Source organism: Lytechinus pictus, chromosome 7, assembly GCF_037042905.1.
Source record: "Lytechinus pictus isolate F3 Inbred chromosome 7, Lp3.0, whole genome shotgun sequence".
In the NCBI taxonomy this organism is placed as follows: domain Eukaryota; kingdom Metazoa; phylum Echinodermata; class Echinoidea; order Temnopleuroida; family Toxopneustidae; genus Lytechinus; species Lytechinus pictus.
In genome coordinates, this window is record NC_087251.1 from 10,454,779 (window position 1) to 10,475,808 (window position 21,030).

General features: G+C 36.3%; 2 protein-coding genes across 2 annotated transcripts in view; both read right to left on the minus strand.

Annotated features, from left to right (window-relative positions):
- Nucleotides 1-21,030, minus strand: part of LOC129266027 (EF-hand calcium-binding domain-containing protein 11-like) — an 81,047-nt gene that overhangs the window by 39,197 nt on the left and 20,820 nt on the right. The gene's annotated exons all lie outside the window — the stretch shown is intronic.
- LOC129261056 (putative nuclease HARBI1) lies at nucleotides 13,629-18,555 on the minus strand. Its single transcript, XM_064101357.1, has 4 exons — nucleotides 18,276-18,555; nucleotides 15,030-15,481; nucleotides 14,428-14,564; nucleotides 13,629-14,082 (listed from the first exon to the last, which is right to left on the minus strand). The coding sequence occupies exons 1-4, from the start codon at nucleotides 18,553-18,555 to the stop codon at nucleotides 13,716-13,718; spliced, it is 1,236 nt and encodes a 411-aa protein (XP_063957427.1). The 3' UTR covers nucleotides 13,629-13,715.

Sequence of the window (21,030 nt, forward strand, 5' to 3'; positions counted from 1 at the left end):
GATGGTGTCAAACGGAACTGGAGGAGGCATGGGATATCTACCTCTGATGGTAGTCTTGATATCATCCCAAAGTCTTGGTAAATGGGATTTAATCAGGAACGGGTGTTACTTGTAATAATATTTTAAATGAGTTATATTTGTCCATGTGCAAGGATTTGTAAAATCAATTATTTTGGACATTTGAAACAAAATTTAAAAAAATACAGAAAAGGACAAAAACACAATAAGTAAAAATAATAATTTTCAGGCACAGAAAGAAAGTGGAAATATTTGGTTAGATTAATTGAATTGTGGAAAGGAAGCACATTAACCCTATTCTTAGAGATTGGGGGTTAAGGAATTAAATAAGGTTTTGATATTATTATATTGGTACCTTTTACATTGCATGTACTTTGTAAATATCATTTTACGCTTGTAATTACAAGTACAGGGCTACTGAAGGGGAGAGCACTTCATAGCTAGATGTCCGTTGGCAAGGCTTTCCGTAAATTTGGTGTGACATTTTCCTAACATGACGCTATCCACCTTGATCCTAAGTATCTTTGCTGACTTCGAAATTGGTTGGTCATTGGTATGATTTTCTTTGTAAAAAGATTTTGTGTGAGACCTTAAGTATAGGCCAAGAAACTTTTTTCTACATGTATCATTGCTATTATTGCTAATGTATATATGATGGGTAAATGTACATGTAGTATTTGATATAACTAGTTGTGCATAAAAAGTATAATGAACGTTTAATTGATGCTTAGACGTCGTCCTTTAAACTAAACATTTGAATTCATTTTTATACAGGGGTATGGAGTGTTAATCTTTGAAGGGGTGATATCATCGATGAAGCAGCAGGATGCCTGGGTCATCCACTTCCAAATGCCTATGCGTTGACATTTCCCTCATAAGAAGCCCTCCATATCCTAATTGGAGAAGATAAAGGTATATACAGTTTATTTGCCAAAATAGAGTGATAGATTTGGCATAAATATAGAATGATATTGAAATGTTTCTATTGCTTATGACAAAAATTGTAAGTGTCATGGATGGACTTCCGTCAGTAACAACAAAACCTTTTCCCTTAATTTTTTACGATCTTATGGAACAGATCGATTCAGTAGGGGAAAGTTATAGCGGGGTGGAAATAGAGATTTGTTTGTTTTGGTAAAAAGTTTGTTTGCCTTCTTCCATTGTTTACATTCCTTCATGTGTTGATTTCAGTTGCTAGTTTTTCTGGGCCAGGCTAGTGCTTTAGATGTGGAAGTGAAAGAATGCAAACTGGCTGGGTTGCTAGGTGTTGCTAAAGGCTGTCTGGGATTTTGAATGAGTATTTTTCGGGACTTGATGGATTTGGAAGAGCTGAATTGAATACCCAATTAGAATTTATGGGCAGTCCAGCTGAACTTAAATATCTTTCTGTTCTGCTTCTGATTTCCAGTTCTACGGCTCGCTTACATTCTTCAGCGGTTATAAAGGGAGAGAGAGAGAGAGAGAGAAAGAGAATGAACAGGTGGGAGAGATAACTGAGTTGTAAGATGAAGAGTCGTAGAACGAGAGAATTGAGTGAGAGAGTGAATGAGAGAGCTGTAATGGGAGTGGTTAAAGGGTGAGAGTCGCAGAGAGAGGAAAAGTTGATCTAGAGAGCAATTGGGGGAGTGTAAAAGGAGTTGCCTAATACTAAGTGGGAAGAATAATGGAAAGCCAAAGAACTTGAATTTGGAATCAGAGTACGCACATTAATTAGTTTCGCTTTATACACTAATATTGCGGGCGGATTAATTTGGCGCATTACGCCAAAAGTGATAGGCCCGATTTGGTGGAAGGGTTTTCTTGCCATGTGGTGTTTGAGCCAAGAATGATAAAAGGGAGAGGGTTAAGTCGGCAGTTGGATTCTTTTCATTCGTAATTGGTTTGCTGCCGTTAGCAATGTCAGCTTAATTTTACTTAATTGTCGTCCAGCCCAGAGATGCGACGTTATTATATTGTACCAACACATTGATTTGACGTTGATTTAAAATAAACTTAATGCACAACTTTACTTCATCCAGGCATGAGAATTGTCCCGATTTTTATCGGAATTCCGATTTTTTTTCATCAAAATCTGTGGTCACCGAGTTCGATGTGAATTTGATATATTTGGGGGGTAGCGAGCCACCGCGAGGCTGAATCCTTACCGGGCCGCGCCGGCGGGGAACGCACTGATCGATCCGTTGCTAGCTACGCTAGCTCAAGCAGCAACACGCACGGAGTGCGAGACTGCACCGCACACTACTTCGGTCGCACCACTGACATGAACGATGCGAGCGAAAATCGTGCGGTGGCTTTAATTCAGTCTCTAGTATCAAAATGGCGGCATCTACACCGAAGTTCGTTGATCGCGATGGGGGAGAAGCGGACCCGAAGGAGATAGATAAATCCGTCAAAAATAGATGGAACTGGTCGTGGTGTGACCATATAATTTTGGAAGGCACTTCTGGGGGGGCGTTTCATCAACATTTCCCGTCTGACATCTTGTCAGATCCGACAACTACGTCATCGTCTGACATCTTGTCAGAACTGACCAAAAAACCGTTTCATGAAGCTCGCAGCGGCCGTCTGACATCTTGTCAGACGGTTTTTAATTATTACATCGTAGTGAACGAGCCTACTGACCAATTAGGCTCCGCCCCAAACTAGCGGCAAAGAAAAACATTAAAAATTCTCGCGATCGTACCCTTCTGCTGCTGCTGCTGTCTGAGCGAAGATGGACACGAACACCGAAGAACCGACGGTAAGTACAGTTTTTTAAAGTATTTGAGCTGATGAAATTAAAATAATGATATTACTTGTGCATATTGGCCTGTATATTTAGATTGCCTTGATACTGAATGGTATTGGAGCAACAGTTTAGAGGTATAAAAATTGGTGCGACAAGACTCATTGTGGTCCCACCAATGCCTTTTACTTTCGCGAAAGGTACGCGAGCTCGACAATTCTAACTTGTAGTTTGTAGTTGTACTAGACCTAACCCAGGAAGCTCCCGCCCGCTGCGCGGCGGGAGCTCCCTGGGTTATACTAGACCTAGACTAGAGCTATACTTAGTCTAGGTAATTTATCCAATGTACAAGGTTATGATACAACCTTGTCCTGAGTTAGTAATCCCTGTGTGGTGAAATAAGGTGGGTATAATGTTTGGGTTTTTTCTCTTGTTTGGGGGGATGAATGCGTGATTTGTTTTGACAATGAAAGTAGTAGAATGAATTCTTTTACTTATTCTTTCTGAATTAAAAAGAGAGTCTGTGACTATGGAGATGGAGAATGCCATCAATCTCAGTTTTCCACCAATAGAGGTTGTCATAAATATCTGCCTAAAATTAAAGAGTTTTTTTTTTTTTTTTTGCGCTCTGGTGAATAAAAAAAAAATGATTCCCCAAAGTCTAGAAAATCATAACTTAATCAATGGCAACTGATTTTTTTATTGTCACAAAGGGTATTTTAAAGACTTTTTGAGTGTGTGTTGTATGATGCATAGATTCATCACATACAGGGTGGTTGCAGAGTGCAAGTGGTCTAGGCCTAGACATAAAAAGCCGTCAGATTCTGGGGATTTATTAATAATTTCTGACATTTAACTATCATCCCCACAGAGTTTTCCAAACTCGATCGCACTTTATCTTTATGGAGCACCTCGTCCTTGAATGTAATACATTGGATAAATGGTCTACGTGAGATCTATTAGTATTACTAATAGATGTAACGTAGACCACTTATCCAATGTTCACCTATAAATATTATGATAATCTTGTCCTCAGTTAAAAACCCATGTGTGTTAAAATTACATGAATAAGATTGTCAATGTTTGACTTATTTCTCTTGATCTAGAAGGGATAAATGCTTGATTTCTTGGCACAGTCAGATTTTACTACAGTAGATTCTAATTCATCATAAAAAAAATATGTCTTGGCCCAAAACTAAATTGGATTCTTTAAATTATTTTTTTTCTAATTAGACTCTAAAGAGAGTCTGGAGATGAAGATCTGCATCAATCTCAGTTTTCCACCAATAGAGGTCACCAAAATATGCTCAAAATTAAAGCTTTTGAGCGCTCTGGACTTTCTGGTGAATAAAAATATGATTCCTAAGACTGGAACTGGGTGTTGTTGTTTTTTTTTCTTCACAAAACTCAAAAGTGATATTTTAAAGACTTATTTTAATGTATGTTAAATGTTTAATGTATGACCCACCACAGACGGTGGTTGCAGAGTGAAAGTGACGTAGACTTGGTCTTGGGAATCATTTTTTTTTTCATTCACCAGAGTGCTAAAAATCTTTAATTTTGTCATTTCGATGAGACAATTGCCATTGTTATAAATTTAACTTCAACCTTGGAAAAATTACATGATTTTTTTTTGCAGGATGCTGAATGAGCACTTCATCATTGATATTTTTTGTAACATGAACTTTAGTGAAATTAGGTCTGATTTTGATGTATAAAATGGGTCAGTGTTCATTGTAAATTCCATCCATTCTTTATTCTTAAATTTTCCATTGTTTTGAAACAGGATGGACCGAGAGTAACATATAACGACGCCCAAGTTCAGGCGATATGTTCGTATGTGAGAGAGAATTACACTGAATTATTTCCGTGTAGTGACAAGCCAAATGTAAGTACCACTTTATTGTAGAAACCATGACATTGTTTAATCCAAGTACCAGTTTAATTCATATGCAGACAATAGTTATTACACAGGATTCTTATTTCTGTAACTTGTTGTATCGCAATTTTCCCAATATTTCAAAGAAATTTTATTATTGCTATTTTATAATGTCAAAATTAAAGAAATAACCATCCAGAATCGAGTTTTGTTTTATGAAGGTCCCTGCAACATTCAATAGTATGCATGCAAATTATCCTATAATCCTATTCAGCTTCATCTTTTTAAATGCAAGTTATCATTTTTAATTTGTCTTTCTCAACCCTGTTTTCACCTCGAGCCATTTTCTCCATATCCTCCCAATCTTCCTCACAAAACATGTTTTGTTTCATTCAATGTTCCCAAATTGTTTTACTTGATAAATTGTATAATTGATCTTGTTTAAATTTAATTTCATATGCTTCATTAAATGAATGAATCTTGATTTGATTTTGAACTTTTAAAGTGTTTCTTGTGGTCATCTGCACAGACTTTTTATTGTTAAAAAAATATTGACATACACCTTTTTACATTTACAACATACAATGAACTAAATCTGTTTAATAAATAAAGAAATTATTAGTCTAGTAATGAAAATGGTAAAATTTATGTTCAAAATATCTAGGACATTTCATAATTTTTGTCTCGCCTGCATAGCATAGCGAGACTATAGGCGCCGCTTTTCCGATGGCGATGATAGCAGCGGCGACGACGGCAGCGTCAACAATGAAATCTTGACCAAGGTTTATTTTATGAAATGTCATAACTTAGAAAGTATATGGACCTACATGTACTTCATGAAACTTGGACATAAGGGTAACCAAGTATCACTGCTCATCCTGCACAAATTTCCAGGTCAGATTATGAAGGTCAAAGGTCATTTAAGGTAAATGAACTTTGACCATGGTTAAGTTTTTTTGAAATGTCAACATAACTTTAAAAGTTTAAAGGCCTTTTTCATGATACTTGAACAAAGGATTAAACAAGTATTGCTGATTATCTTGCATCAGTGTCAGGTCACATGATCAAGGTCAAAGGTCATTTAGGGTAAATGAACGAACGTTAACCATCAGCACTGCTGCTGTATTGAATTGCGTAATGCAGGCGAGACTGCCAGAGGCGTTCCACTTGTTATTGAGTGTGTGTCATTCAGAACAAAACATCAAATTTGATAAACAAAACACAGATTTAATGCATTTTTTCGTCTACCTTTCAGACCAAAGGACGGGTTGCAGAGGCATGGGACAGGGCAGCCACCACATTGATGAGTGGTGGTCTGCCCATTTCTAATGCCAAGAAGGCCCCTGGTGTGCACCTCCGGGACCTATGGCACAAGATGGTGTCGAGGGCCAAAAAGTACCGTGATGACCGTTCACGTACAGGTAAGATTGAGACATATTTCACGAACCTTGGTTACATTTTGAAATTATTGTATGTCCAACATATTAGAATATAAAGCGCTCAATCCAAAATTACAAGAGAGGGGGCTCTTTTGCGATATCTTCTCTCTAAGTTCATGGTTCTATAAAAGGATGATGATCAGGGTTAACCATATCTAGGCCAGGGTATTTTGGGAGTTCATATGGCCGGGGGGGGGGGGGGGCCTCCCAGGCCCCCCCTTGAGATCTCGACCGCACGATCGCGCCAAAAATTGGCACGCAGGTTGTCTGGGATATAATCTACAAAATTGTATATAATTTCATGCGAATTGTTATTAAGTAATTATGCTAATTTATGCGTCATTAGTATGCGAAATCATAGTTTTTCCTCAAACTTCCTAAATAAGGCTCCAAATGTTCTAATTTTTGGCATAGAAATTCTTTGTGGTGTTCTTAGCAAGTTTGCATGAAAAAATTTGTGATATCAGATCAATTTCTTATGTATTATACTGCTTTTTGCAATTTCTTTGTTTTTTTAACCCTTTGTTTTTCATTATTTTTGCAATGAAATTCGTTGGGGACTCTTCTAAGATCATAAAATACATACATTTAGACCAGCAAAACTAAAAATCATCATACATTTATGATTTTTGGTTGAAAACACAATTTACATTGACTTTGTACACAAAATTACGTTTTTGAGCAATTTTTGGTCTGACATGCACTTACATAATGTTGCGTAATTTCGTAACCGCGTACCCGGTTGATGCAAAATTGGTCTCAAAATTTGCGCAAGACTTGAAAGTAAAAAGTCAGGGAGCAGCGCGGTCAAAAAAATTTGCGTGGCGAAAATATCACGCGACTCGTTGAGGGGGGGCCTCGGAGCCCCCCCCCCCCCCGGCCTAGATAGGGTTAAGCATGTCTCTGTTTTTCCAACCATGTACTTTTCTAGCAAGAAAAACTGTGGACGGCATGGGACAAAAATTGGAATTATAGTACAGTTTGAACTTTTAACTCTGAATTGGTTCTCGCACTTTCGTATATCGTGACACTTTGAATGCCCGTCGACAATGGGTGATTTCAAGTTCGGTGTTGGCCTTGGTGTTGGTGTTGAAATTTCTATTGCTTCCCCTAGCTCCAAAACTTATTCAGAGTTTGTAAAACTGATCCAGATCACATTATTGACATCTCAACAACTAGTGAGTGACTTTTCGGGACCATCCTCATTTTATGTTTGGTGTTATAATTGTGTAAAAATTGACCCAACACCAACACCAAAAGGTCAACACTGAACTTGAAATCACCCAATATGTGTCCTGTTGTAACAATTTGTTTTTCCTTGTGAATTTATTCATCGTAGGATTTTAACAAGTATTGGTTCATATAATATAGAATAAGATGCATGAAATACAAAAATTCCATGCTTGTTGATGAAATTGATTGATCATTGGAACCTTTGTAATGTTGTATCCTGTGCAAATTTGATTACTGTTTGTGCCAATTAGAATGTTGTTCATGTTTAATTGAATTAGATTTTCCTAAAAGTCAATCACATGTTGAAATCAAATGGACCTTAAATATTTGCTAAATAATTTTGATAGACATTGATAATTGATTTCACATCAGAATGAAGGAACTATCATTTATCCCAACGATAAGTTCATGAAGTTAGCAGGAAAATCCTTTAAACACATTAACTCATCTTAATAGGTGGTGGCCCTCGACCCAGATTCCATCAGCGCCATGAAATGGTCATGGAGGTGCTCCCTAAACCTGCATGCATGGGCTTTCTCGGCCAAGAGAGTGAAGGAGGGAATTTAATTGCCTTAGTGAGTAATCATTTCTAATGCTTCACTTGCAACTCTTCTGTCATTCATATATTTCATGTATCCTCTGTATATTTCTTCTTCTCTTCTTACAATGGAAACAGAAACTTTGTCTGCAAACATACACCACCAGTTCTTGTGAAAACAATTACATAAGAATGCAAGAGTGGTGCCAAAGCACACCTGTGAATCTTGTACTACTTATTCTTCTCTTTCTCCTTTTCAAATCTACCTTTTGCTCTTGTTCATCTCCTAGATCTTCAATATTTACATTTCTATGTTGTTATTAAAATGAGGAAAATTACCCGCTTTTTTTTGGGAGGGGGTACCTTTTAATAAGCTAGATTACCTCCCCCTAAATAAAACAAAAATTATGCATGTTGTAAATTGTAGTTTTACCATTTGATAAAACTAGTAAATTTTATGATCTGTGCAATCTCCCCTCCCAATTTCTCTCTCTCTTTTTTTTGAAGTTTTCCAATAGAAAGGGCATATTATCGCTTTACCCTAGAGACACCATTTTTTCAGTTTTCTAAAATGCAAATCTTGATGTTCTAAACATCAAAGTTTACATTTTCATTAGACATTTTATGAACATGTCACCCGGTATGCAGATACTTTTTTACTTGAAGAATAGATAGTGAAAGCAGCGTTAATTCGTAGATACTGCTTTGAACTGATTTTTTTTTTTTAGATTTGGAAATGATTTTCATGATTATACAGATTTTTTTTCTATTTACTTTCTTAAATTGCAAAAAATTAGATTTGAATGTTCTTTCTATGTTCCTCAAACTCTTTAATTTTATTTATCACAGAAAAATGGAGTCTCTACAGCTTTCTTACTTAAAAAAGATGTAATGAAATTAGACCTTAAATGACACACAAAAAAATGATATTTGTAATATTCTTATGAAAATATCAATTTAATGATACATGCACTATTAACGATGATCTACAGTAATAAATCTTCTTTGGATTAATAAAAAATATTTACAAAGTCTAAATGAGTTTTTGTTTTTTCATTGCTGATTAAAAAGTCTCTGTATTTCAAAGGTAAAAAATTTAACATTGTACTGTATTTAAATTTCAGCTAACGAATACGGAAGACTTTGATGACATGGAAGAGCAATATCAGACAACACGGCAGCATCAACAACAGCAGCAGCGGCAGCAACAACAGCAACAACACCAGACACAGCAACAACAGTAACAACACCAGACACAGCAACAACACCAGACACAGCACCAGACCCAACAACAACACCAGTCACTCCAGACCCAGCAACAGCAAGTGCAACCTTTGCAACAACAGCATCAACAAGATCGACGGCAAAAACCACAGCATTCTAACCTTCGACAAGTGCAAAAAAGGAAAGCAGATTATCAGTGGGAGTTGCTGGAGTGTGAAAAGGAAAAGCTAGGTGTAATGAGGCAGAGACTAGAGGTTGAGAGAGAAAAAGTTCAAGTATTGAAGCAAATATTTAACAAACTTAGTGGCAATGTGTCAGAGAATGAAGCATAATTCCATAAACAATTTTGATAGAGTAAAGAAAGTAATAACTATAAAGACCAATTTTGGAATAGTTAGAACAATCACGGTTTGAATGAAAGTGATTGGAAATAATTGCATTTATCATTAAATGCATAGACAAGACCAATATGGGGAGAACTTGAGTTCAAGAAGCATTTTGGGGTAAAAGTTGGGAACCGGTCTATTTCACCTAATTTGAATGTGCTGAATCTGATAAGACCGGTTCCCAAGCCAATTTTTCATGTTTTGACCACCTAATTTGCATAAACAAAATGGCTGCCAAATTAAAAATTTATAATCTTATTTCTACAATATTCTTTTATAATATTCGCTTTCACCGATATGGATACTGCAAAATCCTGCATACCTAACATGTACCATTCGGGAAAATTTGTTATTTCTGTTTGCGGCTAATTAATTATGCAAATTTATGCATATTTTGCAATATTATGCTATAATTTGATAATTACACCTAAAATGTTTATCATATTGGGTACAAATAGAATTTGTATCATTATGATAATTGTTTGGCCCTTAGATATAAAACTCAAGTCAATTTTTATATGTATTTTATTGTTATTTGATATTTCTTTTGTGTTCTTGTATTTTCTGCCATTTGCTTTGTATATGTTTGATATGAGATCTTTAAAAAACTAATATCAATGGCAGACAAATATTAAGCTTCAATGATTGAATCATTTGATAAACTTCTTTTGCCACAACTGTTAATTGTACTCAGGAACAAATACACACACATGCTCCCACACCCACACCTGTATATAGAAAGTAATATACTTGCAAGGTATAGTAGACATGCCCAATATAAAAACATTGATGCTGATCCTATAATCATGACAATTACCAAATTCAATGAACCAGTAAGAAAAGAAGAGTTTAGAAGTTGGAAAACCTGTAATCATGCTGAACTTAAATTTCTTAAAATAGATATATTAAAATGTTTTATAATGAATTAAACGTATGATTTACGCAGTGTAGTTTATCAATCGGACATAAGTATCAGTACATTGTTATTATCCTTGTAGCAAAATTATATTTTTGATTCAGCTTCATCAGAACTGCAATCATGGCAGTTAACCAAAGAACAATTTGTAATAAATGCAAAGGGTCTGTATTACTGGATCACTTACTAGGTTTTTTTTGGTCATTACCGATTTATTTATTTATTTGGCAACGATACATTTTCCCCAAGTCAACCATGAAAGTGATAACTGAAAACCACAGCTTTTATCCAATCCTTGCCTTGGAAGATTCTTTGACGAACGATACTGAATACAGAAGAGGAAATTATAAAAACATGGGGCTAAACACAGATTAGCTCCATGGTTAAAACATGGGAAAAACAAGAAGGTTTCCAGCCCAGTCACTGCCCAATGCAGATCAAATTTTCACAGTGTGTCCTATGGTTAAAAAGTGCTAGAGATGCCTGTTGAAGGTAAACCAGCATGGAGACAGTTGCAGAAGTCCAGTCTAGAGGTTATCCAGTCATGGATGATATTTTCTGCACCAACTCATGTAAGACAATGTCTGATCTCAGCAATTCTGTGGAGCAGGTAATATGCAGATTGGCAGACATGTGATGTGTGTTTCTTCATGCTCATTGTTCTATCAAAGACTACGCCAAGAGATCTAGCCTTGCATACTGGAGAGATATAGCTTCCTCACCTATTAAGACTGGAGTTGTAGTCATAATAATTACGCATATATGGAGATGACAGAACAAGATACTTCGCTTTTTATTGTTAAGCTCCAGGAAGTTGACCTTCATCCTACATCGAATCCTCAATGGCAGCACCAACAACAGCAGCTGCACGAACATCTGGATCTTTAACTTTTGGATCAAAAGTGAGGTATACAGCTGGATGTCATCAGCATGGAAGTGTATACCAAGACCATGTTGCCACATTACAGAGCCAAGAGGAGTGATGTACAGTTTGAAGAACAAGGGACAAGGACAGACTCCCAAGGAACTCCATATCAAAGGGTAGTCACAGGAGACTGCATGCCAGTGATGAATACAGCTTCATACAGCTCTGTTAAACTTGCCATTGGAGTGCAGAATCATCAATTCCAAAACAGACTGTCAGTCTCCCAAGAAGAATGACATATTCACTGGTATAAAAACCGGTTGACAAGTCATACATAACTTAGGCAACTGCTTTCCTCATAGAAAGAGAAATCCTGGCTCTACAATCGAAGAAATTCTCGACCTAGACTTTGATGGTGATATCTCAGACTCGCATGCAGCATATTAGAGCTGGGTAAGCAATTGGATGCTGTTGGGTTTAATACCGATCAAAATAAGTGGATTAAAATTCACCTAAATGAACGCCAAACATGCCAGGAACCCACCATCCTCTGAAAGATATCTTCGTTATCAATTTGAAATAGTCTATCTTATGAAGATATGAAGATGTGTGAATATTAGAAGTTCGATAAATGGCCTAGAAGACATAACACAATTCACTGCGGTATTAAAAAGGTGCACTCCGAGCATTTTAACACCTGAAACAAGATCTGGTTAGACAGCAGATTCTCTCTCAAGACATGCAAGACAAAAGTTTAGGTTTTCTCTATGGATCTGTGACATGAGAATCGGACATATCTCAAGAACACAAACACAATGACTTCGATACGGACTGCCTCCGCAGAATACTTGTACTAAATTGGTTTGATTTCAACAATTAGAGATGACTTTTATAATATGAGGCTGCCCTATCAATCAAGCCATCCAATGGAACACCAAATCGATGATAACTGACATTGATCATTCAACACCCCGAAGGTAAAGGTGTATATCAAGCTGGGGGAAGCTGGATGCCTCTAAGTTGGATGAAGCGGCAATCCTTGATAGGACAGGTGCAGTACTGCATTGGAAAAGATATATTATGGAGATGCACATGTAATCCGTTAATGAAGTCCAACGATAAAAAATTGTTATTTAAAGGATATGCAGTGACTTATTCCTTGTGGAACTTTAGAACATCAGTCTGGCTTTTAAAACACGGAAAACGGTCTAATTGATAGGTAAAATGAGAAATTAGATGGATTATATGTGGGTTCAGTTCTGATAATTTTTTTTCAAAATTGGGACAATTTGAAAAGCGTAATGGAGAAAAACACAAGACATCTCATTTTCAGCAGACTGTTTTCACTTCATTTTGCTGAAGAAAAACACACTAAATATATATACATGTATGTATGATCAGCTTCTGTTGGTCGGGAACATAACTACTTCAAAGGATATTAAATGCAACTGATTGACTATTAGGAGTTGAGAATTACAGTACTGCTATGATTCAAATTTAATAATTCATCATCTAAAATTGTAAATATGAATGAATTGATTGATATCATAATTCAAGATACCATTTTATAATAAAAATATAAGCAATAATAGTGACATTCGCTTGAATACAGATAGGTTCATGAAATTCGTTGGATCTCCATCAGTGTGCTTTTAAATGGGAACGCCCTCCGTGCAGGAGTTTACCTTTGTATGCAGATGTGGGTGTGGGAGTGGGTGCATCTGTTTATGCCCATGGATATATGCGAATAAAAAAGTGATTACATAATTAAATCATTGAAGCTAATTATTTTCTGCCACTGATAATCAATAATTTGACAGATCCCATAACAAAACATGTACAAAGCAAAAGGTACAAAATACAAAGAAATACATAAGAAATTCAAAAACAATAAAATACATTATTATCACTGGGATATTATATTCTAAGGGCCGTACAATTATTTATAATGATGTAAATGCTATTTGTACCAAAAATATAAACATTTGAGCTGAAATTATCAAATTATAGCATAATGATCCAAAATATGCATAAATTTGCATAATTAATTAGCCGCAAACAAAATTAACAAGTTTTCCCCAAAGGGACACGTATGTATGCAGGATTTTGCAGTATTCATGTCTGTGAAAGCGAATATAATTAAAGAACATTGTCGAAATAATATTCTGAATTGTCAATTTGGCAGCCATTTTGTTTATGCAAATTAGGTGGTCAAAACATGAGAAATTAGCTTGGGAACCGATCTTATCAGATTTGTCATATTTGAATTGTGTGAAATAGTCCAGTTCCCAACTTTTACCCCAAAATGCTCCTTAAAGTTTATATAGGCCTCTTTTTCCAGAATGGGTCTAGTCTAGCACACAAAGGTACTGTGTTCTAATTTGTTTCATTAGATATGGTTTCAAATGAAAACTTACAATTGATGATTAGGAATTTTATAGCAACCAGACAATAGTAAAGGACTTTTTCTTCAAAAGTTTGGTACTTTTCCTTCAAAAGTTTGGTATTAAAACCGACGTCAGATAAAGTTTGGTACAAGTAAATTTAAAGGATGACAAACTGACAGTGGATTTATGCAAAAAAATACGAATGATGTCATCTCTAACTTGTTTTCCTGTCATGGCATCCCCCTCTTCATTGAGGTCATTGGCTTCATCATCAGCGTCGTCGTCAACCCTCTCCTGTTCAACCTCTGGCTGCTTCATCTGCTTGCTTATGTTATGAAGGCAGGCACATGCCGTTATAACATCGCTCGCTCGTTCAGGAATCAAGTTGAGCCCTCCACCAATCAGGCAACGGAATTTAGACTTCAATTGTCCGTTGACTTGTTCTATCACAGCTCTGGTGCAACTGTGAGCTCTGTTTGAAAATGAGAGAGAGAAGATTAATAGGACTACTAATTTTCTTCTCAGAGGTCTTTTAACCCTAACTAGGCCTGGCTTTTTTGGTTGTTCTGTGGCCGTAGGGGGTTGATTCACCCCCCCCCCCCGGCCGTTTTTTGTATGAAGGAAGAAACAATGTTATCTATGATGATCTCAGGATTTTTTTTTTCTTCTTGCTCCTTTACTCTTACACATGATTATTGTGAGTGAAGTTTCAAATGCCATGTTATCTGTTGTAAGATAAATATGATATTGGTATACAGTGGACAGGTAATGCAGTAGGTATTATTAACTAAAAAATTGTGGCATTGATGTTACATACTGATTATATCTTCTCTCTCCTCGTGTTCTTGGCAGTGGTACCGGTGTCATTAGCCACGATTGGAGGCCGTAGCCAGAGTCCCCCAGCAACAATCCATTTAGTGCACCTTCTCTGAAGGCCTGGGCAATTACGCTGGTCTGTTGAAATGAGAGCAAGACATTTCCTATGAAAATTTCCCCCTCAGTTTTCTTCTGGCATTTGTATAAAGAGTGACTAACATTGTAACTTTAGCTTCATTATTCCTCTATACCACAATTTGCTTCCTTCTGGCTTGAATTAGCAGTGGTTGTTATTGACGAAATCCCCAATCTATAGCTATGAGGTACATTTACATTTTATAGTATTCATTGTACTGAAAATTTCTTTTTGTTCAGTATAATGTTTCAAATTCCTAGTTATGGCTCCAGGTTCATTTTATAGCCCTACCTATGAATTCATCTAACTTTAAATAATAATAATAATATACAACATTTATAAAGCACTTTATACAGTTCAAGAATAATAACTGAGTCATGTTGATTTTTTTTTTCATGTTATCTATTTTTTGTTGTTTTGGGGGGGGGGGGAGGGGGAAGGGAGGATAAAAAACCTTCAAATTTTACCCTGCAAATCCTGCTATCGTGAGTAGATCCAGGCCATCGAGCAGAAATGCTCGTTATCTCATACCGGGCATTGCATGTTAGTTGGACATTTATACTGTAGAAGCCCATTCTGTTTACATAGAGATGTTCGGCTGCTCCTAGGGGGACTCCATTGATCCGAACATGAGTACCGTCAATAGCCCCAACCACGTTGGGAAAGCTTGCCAGAAGGAAGAAACGTCTTTGGGTATTACGCACTTCTTCTTGTGTGCAGGGAAATTTAATGAACTGTAGAAAAATGATTGATAAAAAAAGAATTGTTTGAATATTAAGACTCTCTTCATTTGAGATTAAGGCTAATGGAGCTTGCCTGCAAGGAATAAGAACTTGCTTTGTTGTTTTAACCAAGTATCCGATATATTGTGTTAACAAATGAAATAATATATGTACATATTTATATAGATATTGATTAACTCAATCGTATGCTCATATTGTACAACATCCAGTTAGCAGGTCAATATTTGTACATAAAATTACACATGTGCTAAATGTCCAGCAAGTAAGAAATGTCTTTAAATTATTTATAAATATGCATGATTTAGAATAATTATCAAGATGATAAAATTGAACAGAAGATATGAATATTTTTTCAATGAAAATGTTAACAGCAAAATTCCACACTAACACTCATGTGTATTTCTTTGATGTATTTTCTTGAAATTTGAAATAATTTATTAACTGCATGGTTACTTTCACATATTGTATTTTCTACAGAAAAGTAAAACAATTGTTGTACAAACATATTTATTTGATGCAGGATACAAATGAATATTGTTATAATGAATATTATTATATTGGATATTTTTATTGAAAAATATATATTTGAATTTAACACAGTATTGTTTAAAATAGCAATATATAGTACAAGTAATATATGAAAATAAGATACCGGTACATGTTTGATGATTATTTATTAATAAATTCCAATCCCAGAATTAAAGCAATTGCCTCCCTATATTTCTTTACTTTTTGGATGTTGTCTCTATTTTGCATATGTTCCAGGTAACTAACAATTGCTGTAAATACATATTTTATGTGGTGGGTAATTATAAATGATAATATTTATGAATGAATTTTATAATACCTGTATTTGTGAATTTAAAGAAAATATTTAAAATAACTGCCAGTAGTAATTAATGAAAACATATGTGTAAAATGAAATTGATTAATTAATGTTAGCAATAAAATTGTATGCTGTAAATTATAATAGATAACTTGCTTGCTTCTATTCCTTTACTTTTTGCAGATGGTATAGGGGATTAGCAATGAGCTGCCTTTATTTTTCCATCTTTCATAAAAATGTTCACATCTTCTACAGTTGATATGTTCATCTTTTTATAAGTTTTGAAATAAGAAAAAAATCATTGAGTTTTTTTAAGAAACATAATTAACTTGTAACATGTAGATTTACATATCTAATAAACCCTAGAAATATGAATAATAACTTTCCAAGATATAGAGAATGCAGCTTTTTGATCCACCAATGTTGGATCTTTTTCATAAAGGGCTATTGAGAATATTTCTCCCCACTGCCTGTTCACTAATTTCTTTAGTTATCTTGCTTCTACCTTCTCTAATTATAACTGCATCTGTATGTCTCATTTCATATTAGAAAAATATGCTTGATTCGAGAATTAGCATCGTTAACCAGTAAACAAATATTTTTTGTTTAATTATCCAACATATCAAAATTGATTTAAAATTGAGGGTGGGATAGGGGTGTCGATCCAGAGGGAGATATGGAGATATTGGCCTAAATATAAGGTCTTGGGGCCATGGACCCCAGAAGTTTCATGATCAAAAGGAGGGTAGAAAAAAGAGAAGGAAGAAGGGTGAATATGATGTTTTTTTTAATGTCAAAATGCATCAAAAATTTTATTTATATCAAAATGTCAAAATTTTTGCTAGTTCGCTTTGCGGGTTCAATTTTTTTTTACCCCATAGGCCTACATAAATCGGGCCCCTCAAATTTGGCTAACTGTGCCACCCCACCCCGTCTAAATTAAAAAGAAAGGGAAAAGAAAATTGTGAGAACCCCCCCCCCCCCCGAAGGGGGTCTTCATATTCATAGAATAAAGTTGATTTCTGTCAACTTAAAAAAAAATTGACAAGCCAAAAAGAAGAAGGAAAGTGGTCTTTAATGACTACCAAATGAAGGTGATTTTTAATCTTCCCAAAAGTAGCATACCCAACAAAAATTTAGGGGGGTTCACCCCTGCTTGCAAGGGTTGTGGAATTAGTTGTTCATGAGAAATAAATGCTGTATTTCAATTTGTTTTGTCTTATGAGAAACCAGTTACAGTATACAAATGATTTGTAGAGAAATATGCATTTGTTTGAGATATGTCGTCATTAAAACACAAGATCAAAAGGCATGCAGGTACAAAATTAGGTGTATCAACCTCCCAGGATTTGTTTAAAATATAATTTTTATCATTATTTCTGAAGTATTCCACTGCGGGCCGAAACGACATTGAAATATTCTTCGAAATGCCGCCAGCTTTCGACCATGTGTAAACAACCCTGGACAAAATGTAAACAGTACGGTATACAGTTGTGGTCACGACAGTCTTCCGTTCTCTGAGAACTGTTAGAACTTCGGCTTAATTGAAGAATAACCTTCCAAAATGTTCATAAACTGATGTAAGTAATACAGATCTCTAGGCATATCAACTGTTTTTATCTAACTTGAAATATTTGGACGCAAACAGCTGCAGTCTTGCAGACATGGACGTACAGTATACGATTACGAGTGAGCGAGTTGTATTGACAATACTATTGACTGTTTGCAGACGACATACAATCGCCAACAATATTTGGTATGTATGGGACTGAAGTGAAGGCTGTGCGGTGCAACGAGAAGTGAGTGCGATCGATCGATGGTCAATCGCACTCTTCTTTCCCCCATATCGACTTGAAAGAAAAAGAAATAAAATGAATGAAATACATTATATCAATCTTGCTCTCAGGATCATGACTTTTCAATATTTTAGGACCCCACTATATAACTTAGTGTATTCTAGAGACTAGATCTAAAAAAAAAAAAAAAAATTATTCATGATGGCCAAACTAAAGTTAGACTGTCTCTACGACGTAGTAGAACTAGATCCAAATTAATAGAAAAGGACAATTAAGAACTTACCTCATCTCTTTTAGAGCACGAAGCAAGTGTCACCCTTCTTATGACTCTTCATGCTGTTGATCTACTGCACCCGTGGATAGTGGCTGAACTATCCAGCACAGATCCCATGGCGTAGAACCGCAGTGCTACAAAAATTTGCAGTGCTGGGGTCAGTGCATTACTCCTTTGAGTAGTGTGTTTCAATTCATCTCCGATATAATCTATGATGAAGCTTACACCATCTCTGGTGAATCGGTATTTTCTGAACATATCTCTGTCATCGTACAGTTCATAAGGATTGGATCTGTCGCGAAAAACACGCTCCCTACGCAGAGCAGCTCCAACAAGAGCATTCACCAACGCCATCCTGTTACTGTTGTCATGGGCAGTGGACTTGTCGGATGAAATTGGCATTTGTCGGTAGGTAAAGAGTGACCGACCAAATTCAAGATACTTGTCGGATCAAATTAGAGCACTTGTCGGATTTTTCATCCGACAAAGTTTCATGAAATGGAAAGTTGTCGGACGAATAAAAGTTGTCGGATAAAATGGGACTTGTCGGATAAAACGTCCGACAAGTCCTTTCATGAAACGCCCCCCAGATCAACATTTGGCCGGGGATTGTTTTCGTAAGCTGTACAATCCCGGTGAAGCTTGGTGCAATGACAGCATAAGGTATGGCAACGGAGGTCTTAAAACACTGCGTCAGCATGCCACTGGAGACAAACACAAGAAGAGATTCCGTGAAAGAAGGACCAACTACTGCCTGAACTTTGGTAATTTGAATACTTTGTTTGTGAATATTATATAAATTACTGTAGACTCTACATGACATTCATTTTAAAGTTAAGCTTACTAACTTTCTGAACTTGATGACCAACTTAGACCCACAAACCTCAGTTTGTACCCTGTGTGGTGAAATAAGGTGGGTAATGTTTGGCTTATTTTCTCTTGTTTGGGGGATGAATGCTTGATTGTTTTTACACTGTCAGTTTCTAATGTAGTTATTCATCATGTAACTAGGCTCTAATGTAGATTAAATTCTTTTAATTATTTTTTTCTGAATTAAAAAGAGTCTGTGGAGATGGAGATTGCCATCAATCTCAGTTTTCTACCAATAGAGGTCGTCACAAAAATATGCTCAAAATTAAAGTTTTTGAGCGCTCTGGTGAATAAAAAAATGATTCCCAAGTCTAGAATGAAAAAAATCATAACTGGATGGGAACTGATTTTTTTTATTGTCATAAAAGTGGTATTTTAAAGATTTTTTTGAGTGTGTGTTGTATGATGCATAGATTCACCACAGGCAGGGTGGTTGCAAAGTGCAAGTGCTTACACCTAACTGTTAACGATTGAATGATGACCTAACAAAGTAACTCTTGATCTTATTGATTTTATGTTGAGCTTCGTCAATTTATCATTGTTTTGCCACCACCCATGGGGCAAGTCACGATGGTCCAATGTATGGAGTGACACAAGCCCCAGGCGTGAGCCAGACTACCAAGCCATCGGGTGGTCTGTATGGGCATGAATGATTGATGGGTACCCAAGGGCATAGGCTGGGGAGTGCAACCCCCCCCCCCCCCCTGGCCCGCGCAGAGCCATAGGAGTTCCACCCTAATAGCAAGAAAGAAATTTCCCCACCTTTTTTTGCTTTTAATTCCTGATTTTCTCAACTTTAGTTCCACCTCCATCATGATCCCTAAGAAGATGTGCAACTCCCTATTCCACTTCCCCTACTTCCCCTGCCGAGATGTGCACCTCCCCATGCCAAAACCAGCCTACGCCCTTAAGCCTGGCAACAACAAAAAAAAATGTTTCTTGTCCCCGCCCTTTTCCATTTTGGGGCCTCAATGTATTTTTTAGTTTTCAAAATACTGACATGACTGAGGAAAAATGTGGAAAATGGGTACAAATCTGGTGGAAAACAAGGATGACAAGTACTGAATATTAAATTTGCTTTACACAGTTCAATCCTCTACAGGTCAATCCTCCACCAGTTCTGGGCCATATGGACTGAATCCCCTGCTACAGGTCCCTCAAGTAGAAAGAAAGACATCGACTGATCCAAAGCCCCATGTCACTGTGGCAGATAGATCTGCAAAGGCACAGGTAAGGTACTTTTTTTTTGTATAGTTAAAAGTCACAGTCACTTATTTTAATGATTGAGCATAAATTTTCCTATGGGCATAGTGATTTTTACCAAATAATGTAAATGATAGCAGATTGAAGATTTACAGGGTTTGGTCCATTATTATGTATGTTTTTTCATTTTTGTTAGGTCAACCTTTCCTTTCAAGACATACAGCCCAGGGCCCAAATCCATATCTTAAAACCTACAAGGAATTTTGAGATGAATATTCAGTTACTATCAGAAAAATATGGGCTGTCTGATGAAATCGAAATCTCAGAATCTTGTACTTATTAATAGTAAGGCCCCTATTATTATAATGCCAAAAGTTTGACTAATTTTAATTGTATTGTTCTTTGTGTTATTTTAATTGGCAGGCCTTAGTTCTGGGTACTCTGGCAGAACATTCAATGCCATTCACAATGGCACCAGTTACAATAGAGACGGCCAAGACCCTTGCTAAAGACAAGAAGACTCTTGATGGGCTGTCTATGGACAGAACTACTGCATCGTACAAGATGCAGTACGGATTAAAGAAAACTATTCTGCAGAAGACGCTTGCCAGCATTTCCACATGCCCATTTTCACTCAACATCGATGAGGCAACAAGTGCCAACAAGAAGGTACTTGCTATATTAGTGAGCTATTACTCAGAAGCGGACAGTCATGTCGTAGTAGAGCACCTGGCTTCGATCGAGATGTTGACGGTC